Consider the following 24,143-nt stretch of genomic DNA (forward strand, 5'->3'; position numbering starts at 1 on the left):
AATTTGAATTGTTATCAGATAAATGAATACAATTATTTATTAAACATAATTGTGGAAATAAATATTATTAACCAATTGTTATAAAATCTGTTTGTAAGTTTTTTTAAGTCAAACTTTAAATATTTTAGTAGATCTTTTAGATGCTTGGTTATATAAACAGCTGCCTGAAAACGTAGTGTGGCATCGAATGAAATATGCAATGAATGCATAAAAGTTTAAACCTTGAAATATTCAACCTCTTTTTAAATAAGTACCTAATGACGAACTTTCGTAATTCAGAGGGCAAAAAATTAAATAATTTATTAGTTCAATATATTTTATTCATATCGTAGCAAAGTTATAAAAATGTATGTTTCTTATGTCTACGACGAAACGTGACGTTGGAAATAGTTCAATGCGACTTCGTTACTCGGGCGGCAAGGGCAAATCGTCATCGAAGTCTTCCAGATGTTTCTTTTTACTTTCAGAACGGGCGCTAGATCGCGTCGTCGGTTGCATGGAGTCATGGGCGAATCTATCGTGGCTATTCCTAGAACAAAAATTAATCAATTAACAATCCATATTAACTTTGTAGTGCGAGGTTTACATGGGGTTAGTACAGTGATTATCACATTGCGATTATAGCAATCGCAATGCGCTGAATTTCGTGGTTTAGTGTCGTAGTTTGACTGCTACAGTTTGAATATTTACTTGGCTGAAATAAATTGTTGTAGGTAGCTAGAATACCATAAATTCAGCGAACCACAACAATTGAGATTGTAGCGGTGACTGATCCGCATTAGCAACTAACTATCAAGCTAATGTGATCGTGATCATCGCATTGTAAATAGCTATGAAACATTGCAACTGTGCTAGGCCTGCTGAGTGGCAAATGAAAAAAAGATGGCGCAGAAACATTATTCAAGGACTGTCAAAGTTGTATTCTTATCATACCATTCTTAGCACTCCCAAAATAATAATAATTTATGACTACGTGTGTAGTAAGAATACTAAGGTAGGAACTTCTAATTCTAACAATACATATACCATCTAATTTGAATTTCCTCATTAATATCAACTGCGCAATATTAGATTTACATAAATTCATGACTTGGAAAGTGAATAATTTCTAAGTTTTAGTTCGAACATAAAAGTACTTATTTTGCAACCCATCGCGTTGGGCCACCACTGAGCGCCTCTTTAGAGTGAGAATGATTGAGTAGACTATAGTCCACCATGCTGGCTAAGTTAGCAGACTTTACACACCTTTGAGAACATAGAGAACTTCAGGCACTATTGCCTAACGATGTTTCCTTCAATAGAAAAACTTAACTCCGAAAATAAAAGCCCGAGTTCAAACCCCGACATGCCCAATAGGACGTCGAACTTAACCACTAGGCTATGGAATGATGCCAAGAACATTGGCTGTATTTGCGTGACACGCTATATTTTATTTTCAAAAAATTAGAGATCCCTGCAAAAATTGTAATAAGCTATCCCTGCAAAGCCGGGGTAGGTCTTTAGTAGTAAATACTGGTGGCGAATTATAGGTGGCCAGTCTAGTGGACGCCAGGATTAAAAGTAATCGAAATGACTGACAAAATATAATGTTTGTAAATTCATCTGTAGAGTTTAGCTGATAGCAACTTTTATTTCATTTGCCCTCTGATAACTCTTTAAGAGAACAAGCACAAACAAGCTCATTATTTGTACGAAAGTGACTTGCACTCCTTTAGTACGAATTTTAACATCTCGACAACGTTGATAGATTTCGATTATATAAAGAAAGTCAAATACTTAAAAAGGAAACCCGACTGCGTAAAAGTCTACAAAAATTAAACGTCGATGCTAAAAATTATCTCAGCCGGGGTATATAAAAACTGTAGATTGTTAAACATGTTATAGCTTTCGACATCATAGCACTGAAATTTGATTAAAGTATTTAGGCTTCTGCGCAGTCAGGACTCTTTTTTATTTAATCAAATTAATTAGTTATTTTTTCGTAAGCCGTAAACATTTCAACAACGTTTTCAAAATTTACTACCCACTTCGACTCTTACAACTAAGTATTACAACTCGTCATTCATCGTCATCGGTCGTTAATATCCTTTCACAAAGGTATTTTAAATTTTTTGGAAGTAGGTATCGTGTTATACGATACTCGAAATCTATAAACGTCGAGCTGTGTAAACTTGTATTAAGCCTACAGGGTATTATTAACTTAGCTTGCGGCGATATTATTGACACGGCTTGTAATGGCACATGACGTCATAATGGTAGCTAATAGCTATACAATAAAGTTTTAATACAAAATTGGCGTGCATAGGGTTTGAAGCCAGGGTATGCATTTAGGTAGGAAATTATTTACTGTCAGGATGAAAATCAAGCATAGAGTTATTATAACTAAGGGTAAGCAATGCTTTTATGCCTCTATGCCACTGAGGTACATAAACACTTACGTGCGTGCACGCGTTGGAACTCCTGACGCAGACGTTGCGCTGTCAGCTCGAGATATACCTGAAAATGTTTCATAAATGTTAAATACTATAAAACCGATCAAGTGCGAGTCGCACTAGCACCAAAAGGGTTTCGTACCATCGTATAACAAATAATACTTTTTTTAACTTGCATGGCAGCCATTTTGAAAGTTTTATTATTTGATGTTATAACGGCAATAGAGTAACGCATTCTGTGACAACTCTCGAGCTTTAACGGTACATGAGATACAGTCCACTGACAGACAGACGTACAGCGGTGGCTTAGTAATAAGGTCCCGTTGGCACTCTTCAGATACGTAACCCTAAAAAGGAAAGTCCTGACTCATCGTCCAGCCTACGCCTTTGGACCTAGAAAGCTGAAGTTTTGCACAATGGTTCCATTCACTTATAATATATACAAGGAAAAAGGCTGGATTTTTCAACTTTCCACAGAAGCCAATTGAGGAAAGAGAAAATTGTTTAATTCTACAACAGTGATTTCTAAACATAACTGAATGCAGACATGAAGGCAATGGAACTTTTTAAGTCACTTGTTATTGTAATAATAACATCTACCATAATAACTAAACAGTGACCCATCGTTATCAGTTATTGTTTTCCACTCTTAAGAAAACAACTTATATTAATGAGAGAACTGGCTTGATCTGGTTGCGTTTATCTGAGGTCTATTACATCACCCGATGCTGTAATCGCCCGCCGCAACGTTCGGTAGGTACAATATACGGAAAAAAAATTGCCTTGGCACATTTTATTTGAAATAATTAAGCTTAGGTAGGTTTGAGTAATCATTTTTATATTTATCAGAAAAGAGCAGTCGATTTTAAGATATGATATCCTGCGGTGCGATGCCGACGTAGGTATTGTACTCTCATATTGTTGCGTACCAAAAAAAATCTCGATATCGATTATCCTGCACGTGATGTCATCTCACTAGAAAATTGCCATCTCAACCTGTCGCGAACTATAGGTAGGTACTCGGAGCATTTAAACCGGGAGCACCCTATTTACAAGATCGTAAATCGTAACCGCGCGCTCAATTTATAAATTTTTAACAATTATTTATAAAGGCTTTGTTAATAGGTTACAAACATGTTAACAAATAAAATTACTAACTACAAAAATTTAATTAGAAAATAATTTAATACAAAAATGCTAGTCTTCCACAATACCTAACTATGCGTATGCTATCTCAGTGATCAATACCGAATAATAAAGCTTATTTGACATTTATTGATAATAATCCATTGAAGGTTTTGTACGAAAAAAATATTTTAATATCACTCGTTGAAGCAGCAATGTAAAACCAACCAAATGAGCTTGATGCCTATCATTCAGTGTTGATCACCGAGTTAGCGAATCACCTCGGAAAGATGACGTTTAGATGTGAGCCGAGCGAAAGATGAATACGAGAGACGTTGCGTGCGAGCGGGATGAACGCATTCCACTGGGATGGGCAGTTATTATGGTGGAATTTTAAATAATTAGTTTGTTTAAAATAAAAAGGTAATCTTATCTTAAATATTAAATTGTGATGTAGAACTAAAAATTGTTGCTGCCAAGTATAAATTGAATTTATATTTGACCTAAATACAATTGTCTATTTACTTACTGCGATTTCACTGAAAAACATGTTTACGAATCTAGTGTTATGTTTGTGACGTTGCATTATTTATTTGCAGTGGGATTTATCGCCTTCATTAGTCGGTTATTTGCTTTTAATTACTTGGAACTAGTTTCCATAGCATTTGCTGTTATCTTAGACACCTATTAGCTGTTGCCCACGACTTCATTCGCATGAATTGGTTTTTTCTTTCTGTTCTTTCCTGAAACTAAGGTAGGAAGGTACTTATTCCCCTATTCCAGCATATTTCAATCTTCGGGATGCCAATAAATCTGTGCAGAATTTTTTCAAGATCGGTTCAGCAGTTTAGTGTAAAGGGAAATGACAGAGAGACGCTCTTTCGCTTTTATATAACTTAATCATGGATAAATATAATATGTACCTACCTACTTAATATGTGAAATTCCACAGGATACCAGAAACAACGGGCATAGTTTATCTCATGTCTGTGTTCCACTTTTCATGTTTCTGGTTATAAACACATTGTAAATACCTACTTAGTTATTATTTTGTCTCCTATCAATAGCAACATAGCAACATCAGCCAAATAACAGTATGAGTCATCGTGAATGGCCTGTTTTTCGATCTGACGAAGGTACTCAAACTCTTCATTTGAGACGTCATTTTAAATGCAGAATTCGACTCCTACCTTCACTCCCATGAAATTATGTGATTTAAAGTTATCTTTGGAGGTACGACATGCGCGGCGAAAGATAGGTGATACATAGACCCCATTCACATTGGCTGATCAAACGTGCACATTGCCAGTATACATTATGAACAACTAAGTAAACAAATAAACTTAGCCTTATATCACGGTGAAATAAAGAAAACGAATCAAAGGGGAGATCCTCTCCCCCTTGATTCTTTTCTCCTTTCTTGTTTTCCTTTCGTTCTCACAACAGCTAAAATACCGTTAGTGCAAATACGATCGCTATGTAGTACCTACCTATATGTTGTTATAGAATAGCGTTACATCTCTATTATTTTTAACCCCCGACCCAAAAAGAGGGGTGTTATAAGTTTGACGTGTATATCTGTGTATCTTTCTGTGGCATCGTAGCTCCTAAACTAATGAACCGATTTTAATTTAGTTTTTTTTGTTTGAAAGGTGGCTTGATCGAGTGTTCTTAGCTATAATCCATGAAAATCGGTTCAGACGTTTGAAAGCTATCAGCTCTTTTCTAGTTACTGTAACCTTCACTTGTCAGGGGTGTTATAAATTTTTAATTTACACTTGTTATGCTAGTCCTTAATCTGTGACCTTGGCACATTCCGACGCCGCATATTTTATAGATATAGATAGGTGGGAAAACCACCTGTTTTCAACACTCATTAGGGGTACTCATTGAGTTTGTGTCCTAACAGACATCGAAAATTGGTTTACCTCGGATTTGTTGTACGGGTGATTGGCTCGCTCCCGAGGATCCGCTACCCGCTGATGTGACGCTAACTGTAATTAAAGAGAAACTGTAATATAATAAATAATAATATCTTTTCTTTATGTTTCTTGTCATTAGAGGTGAACGCCCACTTATCCGAGCCGAACGCGTCGAACGAATATTTCATATAATATGAAATATTCTTCCGATTCGGACGATTAGAGGCGGAGAAGTGTGTGAGTTTTCATGAGATTTCATAAACAGAATTCTAAAATTCGTTTCGTTCGACTCTTTCGACGCGTTCGGATCGTATAAGTGTGCGTTCCCCTTAGATATGACAAATGGAATCGAAAAAGATGCGTATTTAATCTTATAAGTACCCATATTATTTTCCAAAGCAAAATAAATCTGGTTTATCAACCGATGCTGCGAAACCAAAACAAGAATCATGCCACTTAATTTCATATGACGCCCGAATACTAAAAGTTAATTCGCAAAATTAAGTAGGTACGTACTTGTCTTGAATCTTGTCCAAATAATAGTTTTAAACACCTTCAAAGAAATAGCGTATTCAATCAATCCTCATGATCATCAAGTCATTTTGACTCATATTTTTATAATCCATTCGATCTAAACATACCATTATTATTTCAGTACAATATTTGCATTCTAATTTTGACTAGCTTCCATGTTTACCAAACATCAGCTAATCCCTAAATTACTGTTATCCGTTATAAATTGGAGTAGGTACTAGGTACTTATACAAATGATTATTCAAAGTAGCATCCCAATTCTGTGAACGTTTCGTTTTATTAATTTACGTCATAAACATAAATTATCCTTATCACGGTTCAAAGTTGGCGATAACGGACTCACTTTTGATATCATTGTACCATTTAACAAAAACAACGGGGGGTTTGCGTCCGTGAAGCGATGAAAACAATTCGCATCAAAACACTCTTCATAGAATCTGCTACATCAATGATATAACTTAGTATAATAAAAACAAATTAATAATACATGTAACTATGTTTTGTTTTATTCTCAACTTGGCAACAATTGTAATAATTTACCTACTGTCAAATTTTGTTAGCCTCTGATTATTACAAATTAAATAAACTGCAAGCTAATTGTTCAATAATAATTATGGATTTCATTAATCTCTGTGGTACAAAGATGTAAAAAGTTATAAAAAAAATTGTTTTACATTTACTTGACTCCCCATCACATTGCGTTGTGTGAGCCCAGAAGTGGGTGCTTCCACCAATCAGTTTAATGCTGGTGGATGTTTACGTCATCTATCAATAATCTGATTGGTCCATTCCTGCATGTATGCATTCCACTTCAATGGAAACGTGTTCAAGCTGTTCGGTTAAATCGAGACAAAATGCCAGCGACATAACTGTCTCCTTTTTGAGATCTCAGCCTTAGTCTTTCGTAAGCGCTGTGGTCTTATTAGAGAGAAATGCCGGGTTCGATTCCCGGCATAGATTTGGAATTTTATAATTTCTAAATCTCTGGTCTGGTGGGAGGCTTCGGCCGTGGTTAGTTACCATCCTACCGGCAAAGCTGTGCCGCCAAGCGATTTAATATTCCGGTAAAATGCCGTGTAGAAACCAAAGGTGTAAATGCTTACTAAAAATAGCCATATTCCCACCACTTTAGCCCGCTTCCATCTTAGACTGCATCATCACTTACCATTGTGAGATTCTAGGCTAACTGAATAATAAAAAAAAAACAATTTAAGCTATTACTTTTATGGAATCCAAAGGATTATATACGATGTACGGACCTCTCTCTTGCTGTTTGAGGCGCGCCTGTGCTCTTTGCAGTTCGCGGCTCCACGCGCTCGTCTCCTCCAGGCGCTGGTCTCCGCACAGCTTCACGATTAACTTCAAACCTGTAGGTATTTTGTACATGTTATTTTGGACCACGGCGGATAGTCTTGTGGTTCGCCGTCGGCCTCCTATTTGGAGGTTCCAGGGTTCGATGCAAGACACGCACTTATAATTTTTCGGATATAGGTATGTGCGTTTAAACTTTTAAGCATTTAAATAGGTATCACTTGCTTTAAAGTGAAGAAAAACATCAAGAGGAAACCTGCATGCCTGAGGGTTCTCTGTAATGTTCTCAAAAGTGTGTGAAGTCTGATAATCCATTTTTGGTCGCAGGACTATTGCAATTATAAATACTGCAAGGATAAATCAGTCAGCCTCTATAAATCAGCCTTCCTCTCGCGTTGCGCACAAAGGCACATATAGTTTGTACCTACTTTAGAAATCGCAACGTAACGGACAATGTTTTATTGCAAATCTTAATTCCACGGAAAAACTAGAATTTTAACAACTATTATAATAGCATTCAATGCGGGCAAATGTTTAACGGCTAGTTCACAATATTTCATACCTCGCTGGAATATGTTGCATGTACTTTACGATTGCTTTGGCTTTAAAAGAGACTAGGGCATCCTATTTTAGAATGAATCGTCATCTACCTTCAAGTGTGCACTCACATTGAACATTATCAGGAAATCTTGAATTGAGTTTCTTGTAGAGAGCCAGGGCTTCTTGGTAGCGACCAGTAGCGCGCAGACAGCCTCCTAGTAGCAGTCCCCATTCCGGCTAAACAAAATCAAACTTACAAGTAAATTAAACTGAAGTATCTCGACGCGGACTATAGTTAAGAACTTCTCAACAAGCCAGCTTTTAATTTTTTTTTAAATATTAATGTTTTGCGCGTTTTTAGGGCACCGTACCTCAAAAGGAAAAGCGGAACCCTCATGGGATCACTTTGTCGTCTGTCTGTCTGTCCGTCTGTCGTGTCTATTAAGAAAACCTATAGGGTACTTCCCGTTGACCTAGAATCATGAAATTTGGCAGGTAGATAGGTCTTATGGCTCAAGTAAAGGAAAAATCCGAAAACCATGAATTTGTGGTTACATCACAAAAAAAAATGTGTTCATGAACTATTAATTGGTATTTTCAATTTTTTAAGTAAGATAACCATACTAAGTGGGGTATCATATGAAAGGGCTTTATATGTACATTCTAAAACAGATTTTCATTAATTTAATGCATAGATGTTTTTGATTTATCGTGCAAAATGACGGAAAAATACCCGAGTACGGAACCCTCGGTACGCGAGTCTGACTCGCACTTGGCCGGTTTTTTTTCTGTTGTGGGGGATCCGATTATAAACCTCGATGTAACTATAGGTAACTGTTTAGGTTTTCATAAGTTAACTCACATTATTAGGCTGCAACCTCGCAGCGCGGCGGTAGTACTGCAGCGCTTGTTCCGGCGATGTCTCGCTTGCCAACCACTGCAGCACGGTCACATCGCAAGGCCAGACCGCTTCCACCTATAGGGATATAAGGATATTACTATGATTCTCATTACTGTAAGTCCGGACACTTTAATAAAAACTTAAAGACTCATTAAGCAGTATTGCCAGCATCGTAAGAATCTAACTGACTTATCTGGCAGCCAGAGGAGCCGCAGTGAGGCCCCCACATATACAATGATCATTACGGCATGACCGCGTGGTCAGTTCGTCTAATGCGCTAAGAGTTCAAAGACAAAATCCTTCTCCTCCAGATTAAACTACGGCGATGTAGACATTTTTTAATTATTATTAGAGAAATAATAAAGGTACGTATTCTAATAAACAATTGGTACATACGTCTTGGTAGTGATGTTTGGCACTCTGCGCGTCGCCCATGTCGCTGTGCAGTTGCGCCAGCGCGCACGTCACGCCCGCGTCCCAAGTGCCTATCATGCTGTACCTATCAAAATACAAGTATGAATAGAAAATACGAAATACTAGATGATGCCCGCGGCTTTGTCCACGTGGATTAAGATTTTTTAAAATCCCATTTTAATGGGTGTTTTAAAAACCTAAATCTTTGAATTTTTGTAATAAAAAGCCACAGTATGTTTTAGAGGATGTGTGATGATGCTTGGTAGTGGTGGTGCACCTTGCTTGGTTGGTGTTTTGCTTTCCTGCATCTTTAACAGTGGAAGGGCGGGAGATGCATATTGCATGCTGCACGTTGTACCATAAAGGTTTGTCTGTTTTCTCGTTGCTGGGCTAGACTTGGAGGTCCGCAACGTAAAGCCTGCTTCTATCCAAGATTTACCAATGCTCGGCAGCGGAAACTGCAGTGTCGTCGGCGTGCGAGCGCGCGAGGCGCGCGAGGCCGGCCGCAGCCAGCGCGCGCAGCGTGGCGCCCGCGCCCGCCGCGCTGCGGATGCGCTGCCAGCGCGCTTCCGCGCCGCTCGCTTCGCCCGTCATCTCCAGGGCGAGGGCTGGAAAACTATTTTATTTTAATAACAAGATACCAGCTTGCGCTAGATAAAGTCATCCGTACTAAATTGTAAATGCGAGTGTTTTTGTATGTATGCAAGCTTTTCATGTTCCATCTGTTTAAACGATTTTAACAGAATTCGGTACGAAGATAGTTTGCATTTCGGGTCATTAGTCGGCGGGATCAAGGTGCGTGGCGAGCGGCGAGGACGTGAAGGAGTGTGACGCGGGCTGCTTGATCCAGCTCAGCCAGACGATAAATCGAGAAGAAAATCTACTAGACTACTAGACTATTATACCTAGACAGTTACAGCTGTTGACGGAGTCTTCTCGACAAACTGAAGTCTGTCAGGTTACGGGCCTCGAAGCTGAGCCTCCTTGCCCGGGCGTGTCCTCACAGGTGTCATGGGTTTTCAAATTGTGTGGAGGCCGCATCTTTTCGGCATCAGGCAACATGAAGGCGCACTAGCGTAGTAGTTACCTGAGTCGTGCATCACGATGAGGTCGGTGGGGTCGAGGTGCGTGGCGGCGACGAGGCGCGCGGCGGCGGCGGCGGCGGCGGGCGGCGCGGGCGAGGCGGGCTGCGCCAACTCCGCCAGCGCGCCGCACACGCGCGCCGCGCAGCCGTACGGGTCGTCGCGCGAAGCCGCCTCGCTCAGCGACCGCGCCTCCGAGTATTTGCCTAGCTGAAATTCAAGCTATCATTAAAAATATATTCTATAACTATTCTTTAACTATATACTCTATCTGCAGAAAGAAGATAGTAAGCGCTCTTTCTGTTACGTAATCTCATACAAATGACAGAGCTAAAATCTCAGTGCGTGTTAGCCATTTTGAGGCACCAGCCGATCACACACTACGTCATTATTACAATACGCCTTATAATAATCGCTAACTTGATTTACCGATACAGCACGTACCTAAGCAAAGCAATCGCGTAGCTTGTCAAACATACTTAACAATAACTAAGCAGAAGCTGGTTGAAACTGTAAAACCAGGAATAAAACATTATAAGTGGTACATTAATTGAGATTAGACCGCCTAGTTAATATTCTGACATCTCACACATTTTTTTTAACGATCCCATTTTATACATTCTAGTAAACATAGCTAGTAAGATCTAAAAAAGTAAAATAAGTTCAGAAAAATTTACCGCATAGGCCACGAAAGCGGCATCGGCGTTAGCTTCAGCACGCAGAACTCTATCATTAGGATGCGCCCGCGCGACCGCTTTCAGCCGCTGCAGCGCTCGAACCCCGGCGGCCATCGGGCCCGCACTTGGGTTGGTGCCCGCCCCTGCAGCGCTCCGCAGCGCCGCCAAAGCGCTGCCGAGTTCCAGCCGCGCGCCCGCGCCTCCGCCCGAGTACCCGCGAAGAGCTTCCACACACCACGACGTTCCACTATTTCATGGAAATTGACATTAAAGAAAAGATTAACTTTTCCAACAAATAGGAAATACTAAAAAAAATAAAAATACATAAAATGAGAAATTAGAAACCGAAAACTTTTTGTATTTTATCGATGCTTATCTATATTCATGCCAAAACCTCTCATTTTTATTGATTTATGGCTTTTTCCAGGGCCAAATTAGCACAATGCACTTCAAAAATCTCAAGTAACTTGTAGGAGGCACGAAAGAGATTGGCCGATACAAGCTCTCATTAAAGATTCTTCTGCCGAATTCTGCCGGTCGGTATCCCTCTCCAGTGTCGCCACTGTGACTTCGCAGGATTGCTCGTCTACAAGTCTCCGTTGACCGACTGTATGAAATATCTCTTTAGGACAGCCTGAGCATGACAGAACTAAGGTTAGACTTACCCTGAGTCGTCGTCGCGGTGCGTGCGCGCCTGAGGCCGCATGAGCGCGGCGGCGGCGAGCGCGAGGCAGCGCTCGGCGAGCGCGGCCGCCGCTCGCGACCAGCGCGACAGCTTGTCGCCGCGGACTACGTCGCGTACCACGCACTCGTAAGCGTCATTCTCCTGCAATAACATTCACAAATTATCCAAAGGAAGGACCTGATCGTAAAATCAGGAAGAGAAAAACCCACGACCGTGAAACATGGAAGAGCCTGAGGGAGGCCTAAGTAGCATTATTCATGAAAGAAAAAAACATTTATCTATAAGTTATGTCACTAAACACAAATCTCTAGTTGAGTCTAAAGATAAATAATTTATCCTTGCGCTTGCCCGAAATTGCCGGATAGTCGAAAGTCATAGCGTACTGAAAAGAGCCAATTATATTATTGATGTTATGATTTTTTTAATAATAAAGCAATTACTGAACAAGTGGGAGAAAAAGGGACTTACATCGTCAATAGCAATATCGTGATGGTAGGTGGGCGGTTCCACATCCAGCATGGCATGGAACGCCGCTTTACCGCCCTCTGCGTCGTCGAGGGCCACCGAACACAACACGAGGTGTAAACCTAGAGCACAGTAACCCACGTCAGTGTTTCTGTTTACCAAACTCGAAAAAAAAAGATGAGACGGAGATATGGGTTAAAATCCAAGTAGATCATCTATTTGGATACACGACTTCGTCATGTGGATTTAGGTTTTAAAAATCCCGCACGAACTCTTTGAATTTCTTTAACTTTGATAAAAATTAGCCAGTTTCCGTCCCCGGAATATTTTATTTTCAATTTATAGGCTAGCGCTTGGCTGCAATCAGATTTGCTGGCAAGTGATGATTGCAGCTTAAGATAGAGTGTGCTTGCCTATACTTAAGACGTAAGCTAAGTCTGTACCTTTCATCAAAATCGGTTAAACAAATGGACCGTGAAAAGCTAGCAGACAGACACACTTTCGTATAATATAATATTATTGAGTTTGCTCATACCTGTCTGAAAGTCTCCTTGCTCGTGCATAATATGTTGGAAGTTCGTAACAGCATCACGGAATTTGCCCATACGCACAAGCAAAAGTCCAATATTGTGCATCACCTTCATTCTGTAAAAAACCGTTATAATAATTTAATAACTAAGCTTCAATGCAAGGAACCCTAAGCTTAATTTGCTATAAACTGCTAAAACAGCGGATTGTTTTAACAGGTCATAGCAAATATAACTTGTAGGTGCTTGTATATCAAGAACTTCCGCAAAAGGTGTCCTCAAAATGATAAATATTTTACTACCTCAGTATGAATTTATAGCGTACCTTAAATCTTTTTCAGCTGTAGGGGTTTGGTCAAGTGCCATTCTATAAAGTTTAAGAGCTTTTGGGTGCTCGCCCATCTTAAAGTAAATGTTGCCCATATTTACCTACAAATAAATAACAATGTTATAATAAGTGAATTCTTAGTAGATAAGTATTAATTATTTGACTAATCAAAAGTACTTTATAATTTACTTATTTAACCAAATAAGTTTATAATTTCGTTCTAAGAGATCGATAGTAAAGAAACATTACACAATTATATGTATTTAATATCAATAATACTTTGAGTCTGTTGGCGTGCGGAAAGAGCTTATTCCTGGTGAGAAGTTGGTATGTGTTAAGTGCTTCGGTGTACATTTCATTTAGCGCGTACTGATCAGCCAAATTGCAGAGTACCTGTAAGTCGTAAAATCAATTCAAATAAAGTTTATTTTGCAAAATTGTGGGTAAAAACAGATAGGACAATATTGTGCCCCGAACACAATCTACTATCGCAGACAATGTACAAAAATTTAATACAACTATAATACATTCAAACAGTGGCCACTAGAACCTAAGGTAACCTAGAACCCGTCGCTTGCAAAATTAAGCCTTGCGGCGGCCCGCAACCTTATTAATATTTAAATAGAAATATTGAACGCAAATATTTTATCCTATTCTAATTTTTGGTATATTTCATCAAAATTGGTTAAACCAACTGGCCGTGAAAAGCTAGAAGACAGACAAACAGACACACTTTCGCATTTATGATGGTACATACTCGTAGATGAATTTTATTTGTAGGCTATCTTTTTGTAGATCGGTACCATAATACCATCACTATGTCTTTGCTACTTCTCCTTTGTATTAACTAACACCATTGTCTGTGGAAGAGACGTATGTCCGCGCCACGTCTTCGCCTCTCGACGTTTCTGTATAAACGTGTTTAAGTTCTATAAATTCTAGCAATCTTCTATACATACAGCAAAAGTTAGATCCAAGTTGTGAGTGTCTCCTAAATTCGCCTGCTCCTGCATTCGAATCAACTGCCTTTCCAACGTAGAAGCTTCTTGAGCTTTCGCTAATGCCTGGAAATGAAAATATAAAAAATATGACTACTGTTATAATAAAATTAAATAGGCCTTAACTGCCTTGCTTAGCTCAAGTTCGTTCGTACATGTACAACCAGCACTCCAAGCGGAAATATTGCGAAGTTTAAATCGACGTAGGTACATATTTTTTTCGATTTTCGACTTAGGGTTATTGTACTCCGACGTTATTTTGGTTCAATGCTTGAATTCTATCAATGTTGGTGAGACGTAAAATCTGATAGGTACTAAGGCTACTGATTAACAATTGATATTGGTAAAATCATAAGGAATTTTCTTGCCTGGCTCAGGTTTTGTTCTCGTTTGCTGTCATTTTCTTCATCCGAGTTGGATCGCGCGCTCAGCATACAAGACTCTTCTACCAAGGTCATTATTTTAGATTCCATTTGTTTTATTTTATCTTCGACACTGAAATTGTACTAGCTGTTTCAATTATCGTAATATACAACGATCTAATTTAAAAGGACGAGTATTTTGAAGAATAGCATTCGACTGAAAATATAAACAACTAGCTGATGCCCTCGACTTCGTATGGGATAGAAACCCAATGGGGACTTTCCGGAATAAAAAGGAGCCTATGCCACTCTCCAGGTCTTTAACTATACCCATACCCATGCAAAAATCACGTCAATCCGTTGCCCTGTTGCGACATGATTGAAGGACAAACCTACAGACCGACAAACACACTTTCGTATTTATAATATGGGTAGTGATTCGCGTAGGCAGAGTAAATATTAGTTTTCCATGTCTGCTTACTAATTTATTCGCAAGAACATATTTGAAACAGTATATTCACTATCGCATTGCTTGCGCTATAATCGCAATTGTTGTGAATTGCTGAATTTGTGGTACTTTTGCTGAATCTGCTTTTTCGCAAGTACTTTTGGGTAAAAACGACACTTACGAACATGCTTCGAAATATGGCGGCCCGTCAGCAGTTTATAGAAGTCGTTTATACTACTCGGTCAAGTAAAGTTTGCACCTCGCGTCGATTACGTCACACTGAGTTTAGGTACAGTATGCGAACCGTACTGACGCGACAAGACGACCGCGGGGAGGTGAGCGGGTAAGTGGGAGAGGCGCCGCATTCCAGCAAGGTGCAAACTTAGCGCGACCGAGCTATACAAACCTGTCTTCTTTCTTGTCCTCCCTGCTGGGCGTGTCTCGCGTGGAGGTGTAGCCGGCGGCGCGCACGGCGGTGACGGGGCGCGCTGCCGCCGTGCCCGCGCGCGACTGCCCGCCGCGCACGCTCACCGTGCTCAAGCGGAACATCTGAAACATTGTACTCAAACTTATCTAAATAGTTTCAGTGAAGACCGGCCGCATTTCATAAGGTATTCTGTCCGAAAAATACCTGACACGCACCGGAAGGCACTCTGCCCATACATTTGTACTAGACCCTGCATATTGTCAAAATTTATAAGTGCAATAGGTTAGGTACACTTACAAATTCTGTCCTCACAAGTACGTTCATCAATTTGTTGACCTGGTATAGTATACATATTTGCATGACTTGAAAAAGTACTAAGTAGGGCACATTAATATTTATAAATATCAACATTTCTCGATAAGTATAAAACTCGACTCTCCAATCCAATCCAATCCATCAGCCTGTATGTGTCCACTGCTGGACATAGGTGATAGGCCTTTCCAAGAGCGCGCCACCAAACACGGTCCTCCGCCTTCCTCACCCACCCGCTCCCCACCACCTTCTTCAGGTCATCGCTCGGTTCAGCGGGCAGGAGGTCGCGGTCTCGACTTTGCGACTACCTAATTTATTTAAGCCACTTATCACCAAGCCAAGGTACCTTTCAATCTAGCAAATGAGACAATACACAATACGATATACAATTATTACAAAAACGTTTACTAACCCCAGTGCCCATTCGACTCGGAACTTGTCTGCCGAGCCCAGCACTGCGCAGCGTCTGCTGGAAGGCCTGATCTTCTCGCAGGCTCCTGGTGTCTAAAGCCGGGGACACGTCGTTGAAGCCGGCGTATAACTCGTCTTCGTCGTCGATCACTGTGGCCGTCCGCGGCGGTTTGTCTGCACCGTGCCTGGACATGCTATATCTGGACCCTAACATTTTATCAAATGCTTTACGGAAGTCACTTCGAAAAGGTCGTAAAATATCAATCGAGATTTATAATAAGGGTCGTAGCACGTGTTAAATCTTCAATTTAGCTTTGTTGTGACGCCGTTGTCATGGAAACGACATTGACTTAAATCAAGTAACATAATACTCGTCCTCGTCGCAGTGACTGCCCATCGGCTCATGTCGATGTCTCTGTCGCATAGATTGGTTGGATTTATATAAATGGCAAGTAAGTAATATGAAACTTTTTCTTATCTTTGGACATTGAACTTTCCATCTAGCTCTCTCGTTAGAGAGTAGTATATTCCTTGAACTAGCCTTTTATTAGAGTTACTACTCTTACTAATAATAATCTAAAATATAGTTGACTGTGCCATACAAAACGGCAAACATTTTATGCGCCGATTCGAAACGCCCCAGTTTGCGTACCTGGAATTCTAACCGAAATTGTTTATATACTATCTCTATGAACCGAAATTAAAATTGACACTTTGTGTCAAATGGTCTTCGTGTTGACAGATGTCTCGTCGCAAACATTTAGTTCAAAGTACGCTCACTACCTATTCTATTAGCGTCAAAATTACGAAAATCAAGTTGCTTCAAAAATAGGTCGGTAACCGCAAGTCCAGCGTAAAATATTAGTAGGTATAGGGTCGATAAGAATAAAATGTGGATGAAAAGAAAACCATCAATGTTGTTTGATTTTTTATTACATGATCACTACAATTCTTAACATCCAAGGTCCTTCTCAGTATCGTCACACCAAATAAACTAGGACTTATATAATAGCTACACTAAAACAACTGACTGAAACACCGACATCACAATAAAAGAATACGAGCAATAAATCATTTTATAATAACAGTGCTATTGGAAGACACTGATAAAATCATTATGGCCTGAATTCATCCTACGCTGATGTCGGCCGCGCGTATGTACGATTGCACACTGACGCTGACGTAAAGTTCAAGTTTCCTGAACATTACCATGTTAAACATGATAGAGAGAGATTCCGTGAAGCCAGACCTACGTCAAAGTAAAGCTGAACAAAACGTTCGCACTTTCTATACTATCCTACGTGCGCAGAAATAATTTCAGCCTTTATACTGTGATGTAGGTTTGGCTTACATCGGCTTTTGGACCATCATCACTACATATAAATTCACCGCCGCGCTGAGTTCGTGTTTATTCGGGCTAATATCATAAATATTGTAAAAATTTCCATACAGTTTTTACTAATTAAAGGATGGATTATAGGCTGTAATTTATAAACATTTTGCGAAAATAAGCTATCAATATGATCAAAAAATAAACCTAACTATTACTCTTGAAATACGGTTGAATTTTGGCCTTTCGGATTACAATTCGCTCCTTGACGTTTAAAAAATATATTGTGAGATAAGATATTTGTGAGATGAGATGAGGCTTGCGTACGACGAAAATCATACAGAGAAACAAAGCAATGATGAGATCTCGTTTGGAGCGCGCCTGCCTAGATCTGATTGCACATTAAAAAACAATAAACTGTTTCTGTAGAACCCTTAAAATTTGTACAGTAATTCAAAAGTAGTAGCTAAGCATACACACACAGTTTTTCTAGGAAACTTGAACATGTCAGCATTAAACATGTGTATTCGTAAGCACGACTGACATCAACGTAAGGTATTCAGTCAGTACTGTTATATAAGATGATCGCACATCTGGCTGTACCAAGCACCGAAGAAATGCGATGCTCTCGTCGAGACTAGAAATGCGATCAGCTCACTCATACAACACATTATTCTATAAAGTATACACAAAATAAAACAAGAAAAAAATACAAAATACCTAACGTCTACTGCCGCTTCGGTTCCGCTTCACTTTTACTCATTCAAAATATTTTTATAAAAAAATAAACGTATTACAAATTTTTAATCATGCAAGACGTTAATGATGAGAGAGACTATCTTATTACAATATTTTGTAAACGATTGGATTTCTGATTATTTCGTGACCCTAACAGACTAGTAAGAAATGCAAGTATTAATATGTATTTGTACACTTTTTACTTATCATTAAGATAACACGACGTAAAAATTAATAGAAAACTCTGAATTCTATAACAGAGATATGACTTAGATGTTAAAAGATGTTAACTTCACTCAATTCAATACAAATTCAACAAAGTCACTGACATACACTTTCAGTCGCTCACATACACTCGCAAGGTCAGCCTGTATACACTCATGCAACAATATACCATACATTCTGACATTAGCTTAACATGAGGCGACAAAATATTCAAAAGAAATAGAGATAAAAGGTTCTCGCTTCACCTTGGTCGCTGTTAAATAACTTGCTTGTCAGACAATGCTCTAAACACATCGAAAATGATAGGCAATTTACTATTAATATAATAATAATAATATATAATATTGATAATTACCATAATTATTGACACATACCGCAAATTAATACAATGTTGGGAAATATTTCATTAAAAAAAATTATTGTTACTAATATATTTTATTTGTCATAATAATTATTATCAATACTAAATAATATAATCTTTCAAACTTATACACTTAAACAAATCAGTTCTTTACTGAACGGATTCACATCCAAATATGTAACAAAATTTTTGGTTTATTTAATAATTATAATAATTATTCTGATTTCAACAACATTCATAGCCTCTTGCTTACATACTACTTGTTTGTTGTTATAATCACATGCCATATGGAAGCTTAGGATATTACAACCACATTTAAAACTTTATTAGGTACTTTGAATATGACTTTGTTGTTCAAACACAGCACTGCGCGATACACTTCAAGAAAGAAATAAAACTAAGAAATTAAAGTAACGCTGTCCACTGTTGATGGCACACGATTCACGTATTCTCAAACCACCGAAAGTATATTTCAATAAAATCATTGGTGTTCGTGTTTAATTCGACTATTCATAACTCATATAACGGCATTAGGGTCACCGATCACATGTGTAAGCACCAAAGTGTGGGCAGTATCAACCTCAAGCACTGGAGTGAGTACACGCACAACACAGTCTATTGACTCGGGAGTAAGATGAGCAGATGTCCTTAGACGGTAATATGAATCCTACATCTAGTGGCAGAGTGGAGGGTCGGGGCTAGATCTGAGTGGAGAAGCGGGGCCGGGGCAGCTCGAACACGTCCCCGTGCACGGAGCGCGCCAGCGCCTTAATGCTCGCCGCTATGTCCTGCGGCTCCTCCTAGCGATAAACACACACGGTCAACTGAGGCCTAGTATGACAGGGGTCACAAAACCTAGTCCACTTAAAGACAACTTCAACGCAGTCGCAGAAAGAAAACTTTGTAAATAAGATAGTTGCATCCCTTATAATTGCTTCTTATTTTAGCCTATGTAGGAATAACTGTTGGTTATAGATTTGCCTTATGGCCCGGGAGGTCCAAATCTCCGAATGTCCAAAATGTCTGTTACGTCACATTTGCGAAATGTCTAGTACGCCTGCTTGATCTGATTTCCTGAATGTCCAACTCAGTAACAAGAGCTATTTTACTCTTTTAGCGAGCCTTAAATTTTAAGGGGCTCTTGAATTTCAAAGTGTACGTGTTTTTAATTAATTTACTCGCAATGTGTATGGGCACGAAGTTGCGGCGACTGCGTGCGTATACACGCGGCGACTTCCATATAATTTCCAGATTCCAACGGTCGCCGTCGACCTATTTGCCAGGCGACTAGCCGATCGTTCGTAATAGGTTTTAGACCTTAGAAGTAGGACGGTGAATAGTAAACATCTCGCCATCAAGTATAGATGTTCAATATCACAATGACCGCTCAGCTTGGTTGTAGTGTGTGACCCATTTGTTGACGCTTTTGTGTGCGTAACGTATACCGCGTAGTGATCGAAACTGAGCGTCACGCACACTTTAACAATGTGTATGTGTGCACTCACACAAACCTAGCCAAACGGTGTTCGTGAAATAGAACATCTTTCGTGTCATACACTTACATAGTCGTCGAGCTCCCTCGGCGCGGCTCGCTCTGCTGGGAACTTGGGCACGCTGATGGGCAACGAGCGCGCGATGTCGGCGGCCGCGGCGCGCGCGCGCCCTATAGGGATGCCGTCGTTGCTGCCTTCTGGAATAGACCAACCAGCCTTTAGCATGCGTCCAAGATCAAAACGTTGCGCTAGCCGTATTAAGTACAGCTTCTACAGACTATGGTAGGTAGGTACTGATTATAATAGCAACAAAAATTTAACTACTTGCATCTTTTTCTCGCCAATGTAATAAAGAAAAGGACAGACAAACTTAATTTAATTTAAAACTGTCAAACCCTTGTGACTTTAGGTGCCAGTCTTGAGAATAGTGTTTTTTCTAGAGAAGCACTAAATTTAAAATTCATTTAATGTGAAATACTACTTTTGGCTAGGTTGGGAGGAAAACTTACGATCAGAATCATAGTCGTCGTGATCTGAGCCCATGAAGTTGTTAGAGTCTGTTCCTTCTAGATCGAAAATATCCTCTGCATCTAAAGAATCCTCCTCGTGCGGTATTTGTGCTGTTGACTGAAACACAAAAAGACTATTTTAACCAATTTATAAAGGAAGGGCTCTTGATAGACTGACATCAGTGCATAGCTTTAATTGCCAGGTTTAAAACTTTAGCTTTCCTTTATTAGGGAAACCCCTATGGAAAGGATCATCAGAAATTCAATTTATCAGTTCAATTGGTAAAAATATATTTTGTCCACAATCTGTGATGTCATGGAATATAGAGCTCCTAACAGTAATTGCCGAATATCCAGAATAAAATAAGAAAAAGAACCAAAGTACCAATCACATCACACTAATATTATAAAGGCGAAAGTTTGTGTGTATGTTACTCCTTCACGCAAAAACTACTGAATGGATTTGGCTGAAATTTGGAATGGAGATAGATAATATCCTGGATTAGCACATAGGCTACTTTATATCCCGGAAAATTAAAGAGTTCCCGCGGGATTTTGAAAAACTTAAATCCACGCGGACGAAGTCGCGGGCATCAGTTATTAGTTTGATAAATAAACTAAATGTACCTTTGCATTTTGATTGAACTTTTTGGCATCTTTAAGAGAAGACAGTCTTCGCCTCTGTAGTGGCGGCACGAGTGGCGACGGCGGGCCACTGGTGAAGTTCGAGTTAGCCCAGTTGTCTTTCTCTATATTACTTTGTGCTTTGCTTATAATACTGGAAGACAAGATTTCCAGAAATTAATTGGTGCAAATGCACATGGAACTAGGAATCAGTTTAGCTTTGGTGCAAAACTTGTAGATGAATTTTTCGATAACAATTCGCTTTTAAGTAAATATTTCCAATTCTTTTGTATTTATTGTAAGCTTACTTATTCTGGCTTGTTTGAAGTAAACATTAGAGGCACAGGGTGAAGTCTACATACATTTTATTGGCCAATAAGTAAGTTGTTTGCTTAGTAAGCAAGGCAATGGTTTCTATAAAAATTATAGAGCAAATCTACAATCCTTTATAGAAAAATAATAGCACTTAAGTAAAAACAAAAATTTAAATCCGCACTTAAATTATAAATATAAAACTGTGTGTTTGTCTGTTACTTTTCATGGCCCATCTGTTCAACCAATTTTGACGACTTGGTACAGCGATAGCGTGCATGCCGGGGTTGAACATATGCTGTTTTTCTCCATGAAAATCTATTATTATGCTATTATGCTGTTTTTCGCCAGGGCGATGGACTTCTTTTTATTCTGGAAAATCGCAGTCCCACGGGATATTTTAAAAATTTGAATTCACGAGGATGAAGTCGCGGGCATCTTAGTCTAGTTTATAAATATATGTAAAGAAAAGATATTTACCTAGATAAAATTTTGTGGTCTTTTTGCGCCCTGGCTCTGTAAACTTCATATTCTGCATATTTCTGATCTCTGAACTGGCTGACTGCTTCCTCTATGGCCTCCAAATGTGATTGTAATGTTTGATTCAACTGTTTTTTAAGTGAGCCAATCATCTGCAGTGACGGGGAACAGCCATTCTTATCAATAACTAACTGATTACTTGTATCTACATTTTCTTTCATCTCTACGTCATTAGTTACTTCTGGCACTAACAAGTTGAATACTGGAGAAAAACTATCAGATCTCTTCAAACTATTTATGTGTTCTGGTGTAGTCTGTAAAATAAATACTTACACTTGATTATTTATGACTTATACATGGGATATAAATACAATATTCGTAAAGAGCAAGCGCCGAGTTGGAATGGTATTCTAAACCAATGCAGAAGCTGTAGATTCAGTGATGAATCATAAATATATGCAAAAGTTTTTGAATAAAAATAATTCTTCACATATTGCCCCTGCCAGGAATTGAATCTGGTACATGCCACCTGTCAGACCACTGCCCTCATCAGTGAAGTCGTCAAACCATAACTCAACTAAGCAGCATTTTACTTACCAATAAAACACAAACCTGTCTTGCCTCCTTTTTCAAGAAACCCCCAATATTATAATTTGTTACATCATTATTGTTACTTACTTGAATTGACTTGGGAATCAGCACAATATTTCTATCATGTAGGATGGCATGCGTAGTCTGACCACAAGCAAGACATGATGCTAGAGTGAGATGATCCACAGTGCGATGTCCAATAAGTGCTGGTTGCACTAAATTGATTTTTAGTTGGTCTGCAGGACATGTCAGTAGTTTCTACAAGTAATCAACAAGAAGAGTTATTTATAAAAACTTATATGATTACCATGGGTTTCCACTTACTACTAATCGCTTAATGTTTAACAAACAGAGTTTTAAGAGAGTCAATGATTTTAACATTGTTAAACTAGTTCTAAAGTGAGAACATGACACTTGACAAAACATTAACAATTACTAAATCAAATTAGTATGCAGGGGCAACACACAGGTAAACATTACTCATTACATTTTTGAAAGAATACTTTTCCAGCTATGGATAGGAGAAGAATTGTGGGTTTAGGTTCCATATTTCTATCTTAACTATGAATGTGAACATCTTTACCACAAAGTGGGGCATTGCAAAAAAAAAAGAAGGTTATGATGTCTGTACCTGCAGGCAGGTTGACTGGATCTAGATTCTAGAGTACCAATTGATAACTCTATTTTTATTTTATTCTATAAGTAATTAATTAAATCTATAGTATCCAGGACTGCGTATTGTATTATTAAATTCTTTTATGATTATATTATTAGAGATGAAATAGCTGTTTAGCCGGATACCGGATATAGGCTTACTATAGTTACTATTCCATATGAGGCTGGATAGACCAGATAAGGGATTGTTACCAGGTATCCATTTTATCTCTAATTATCTCAGTAAGTAGGTAACAGTCACACATCAGTATAGAATCTACTACTCTTCATCAAAGCAAGTATTTTTGGCTACCTACAATATGCTACAAGGGGTACGGGAATAAGAAATAGGTCCATTTGATTTTTTAATAATATTGCTGAATCAAATAATGTTATATAACACGACCTCTTTAATAATTTCAAAGAGGCAAAACAAACTACTGAATACACAAATGTTATGAATTGAAATAGATGTTTACACTGAATATATACTTTCTTCGTAAGTATACGATTAGATGTATAGAGGAGTTAAGATCTATAGAAATACTAGATTAATAGTTTATCCATTTACTTCAAAAGCAAAATCACATCATGAAGTCAAGGTTACATCTAAATCATGTTTACCGATCGTACCTCACTGAAAAATGTATCCCTTTGTTCCGTCGAAGATAATTCTAGTTTCCCGATATCGAAATTTTCTTCTAATTTATCACTTTCTAGTGTTACATTTAGGCATTTGCAAGCACAGAGAGCCATTTTAATAGTTTTAAATGAGAAAAGTCTTCCAAAAATAAGAAAAATATACAAGAACGTAGTAAACCTATACAAAGTAGTTCAGTTGATAAACGCGTTTATTTATGTTAAAACTTGCTATACTTTATACTATACAAATATTTTTAGGTATTATTTTAGGTAATATGGGCAC

The 24,143-nt window shown here is 38.6% G+C and overlaps 2 protein-coding genes across 3 annotated transcripts; both read right to left on the reverse strand.

Moving 5' to 3' along the window:
* Positions 1-302: 302 nt before the first annotated feature.
* Positions 303-16,115, reverse strand: LOC123866134 (intraflagellar transport protein 88 homolog). The gene is made up of 19 exons (XM_045907492.1): positions 15,903-16,115; positions 15,158-15,300; positions 14,310-14,436; positions 13,903-14,007; positions 13,223-13,336; positions 12,941-13,044; positions 12,624-12,733; positions 12,092-12,210; positions 11,604-11,764; positions 10,939-11,185; positions 10,267-10,471; positions 9,619-9,787; positions 9,162-9,264; positions 8,727-8,840; positions 7,993-8,101; positions 7,273-7,380; positions 5,486-5,551; positions 2,439-2,496; positions 303-529 (listed from the first exon to the last, which is right to left on the reverse strand). The coding sequence occupies exons 1-19, from the start codon at positions 16,113-16,115 to the stop codon at positions 406-408; spliced, it is 2,499 nt and encodes an 832-aa protein (XP_045763448.1). The 3' UTR covers positions 303-405.
* A 701-nt stretch (positions 16,116-16,816) lies between these two features.
* On the reverse strand, positions 16,817-24,106 carry LOC123866140. Of its 2 annotated transcripts, none has more exons than XM_045907509.1 (7): positions 23,852-24,106; positions 22,652-22,822; positions 21,974-22,287; positions 21,185-21,335; positions 20,558-20,675; positions 20,118-20,242; positions 16,817-19,355 (listed from the first exon to the last, which is right to left on the reverse strand). In XM_045907509.1, exons 1-7 carry the CDS (start codon positions 23,972-23,974, stop codon positions 19,254-19,256), a joined length of 1,104 nt encoding a protein of 367 aa, XP_045763465.1. In that variant the 5' UTR covers positions 23,975-24,106; the 3' UTR covers positions 16,817-19,253. The 2 variants fall into 2 exon arrangements, with proteins under 2 accessions (XP_045763465.1, XP_045763463.1); XM_045907507.1 differs by having other exon boundaries at positions 20,118-20,245; positions 23,852-24,105.
* Positions 24,107-24,143: the final 37 nt, after the last annotated feature.

The sequence above is a fragment of the Maniola jurtina genome, chromosome 6 (genome assembly GCF_905333055.1).
Source record: "Maniola jurtina chromosome 6, ilManJurt1.1, whole genome shotgun sequence".
Lineage (NCBI taxonomy): Eukaryota > Metazoa > Arthropoda > Insecta > Lepidoptera > Nymphalidae > Maniola > Maniola jurtina.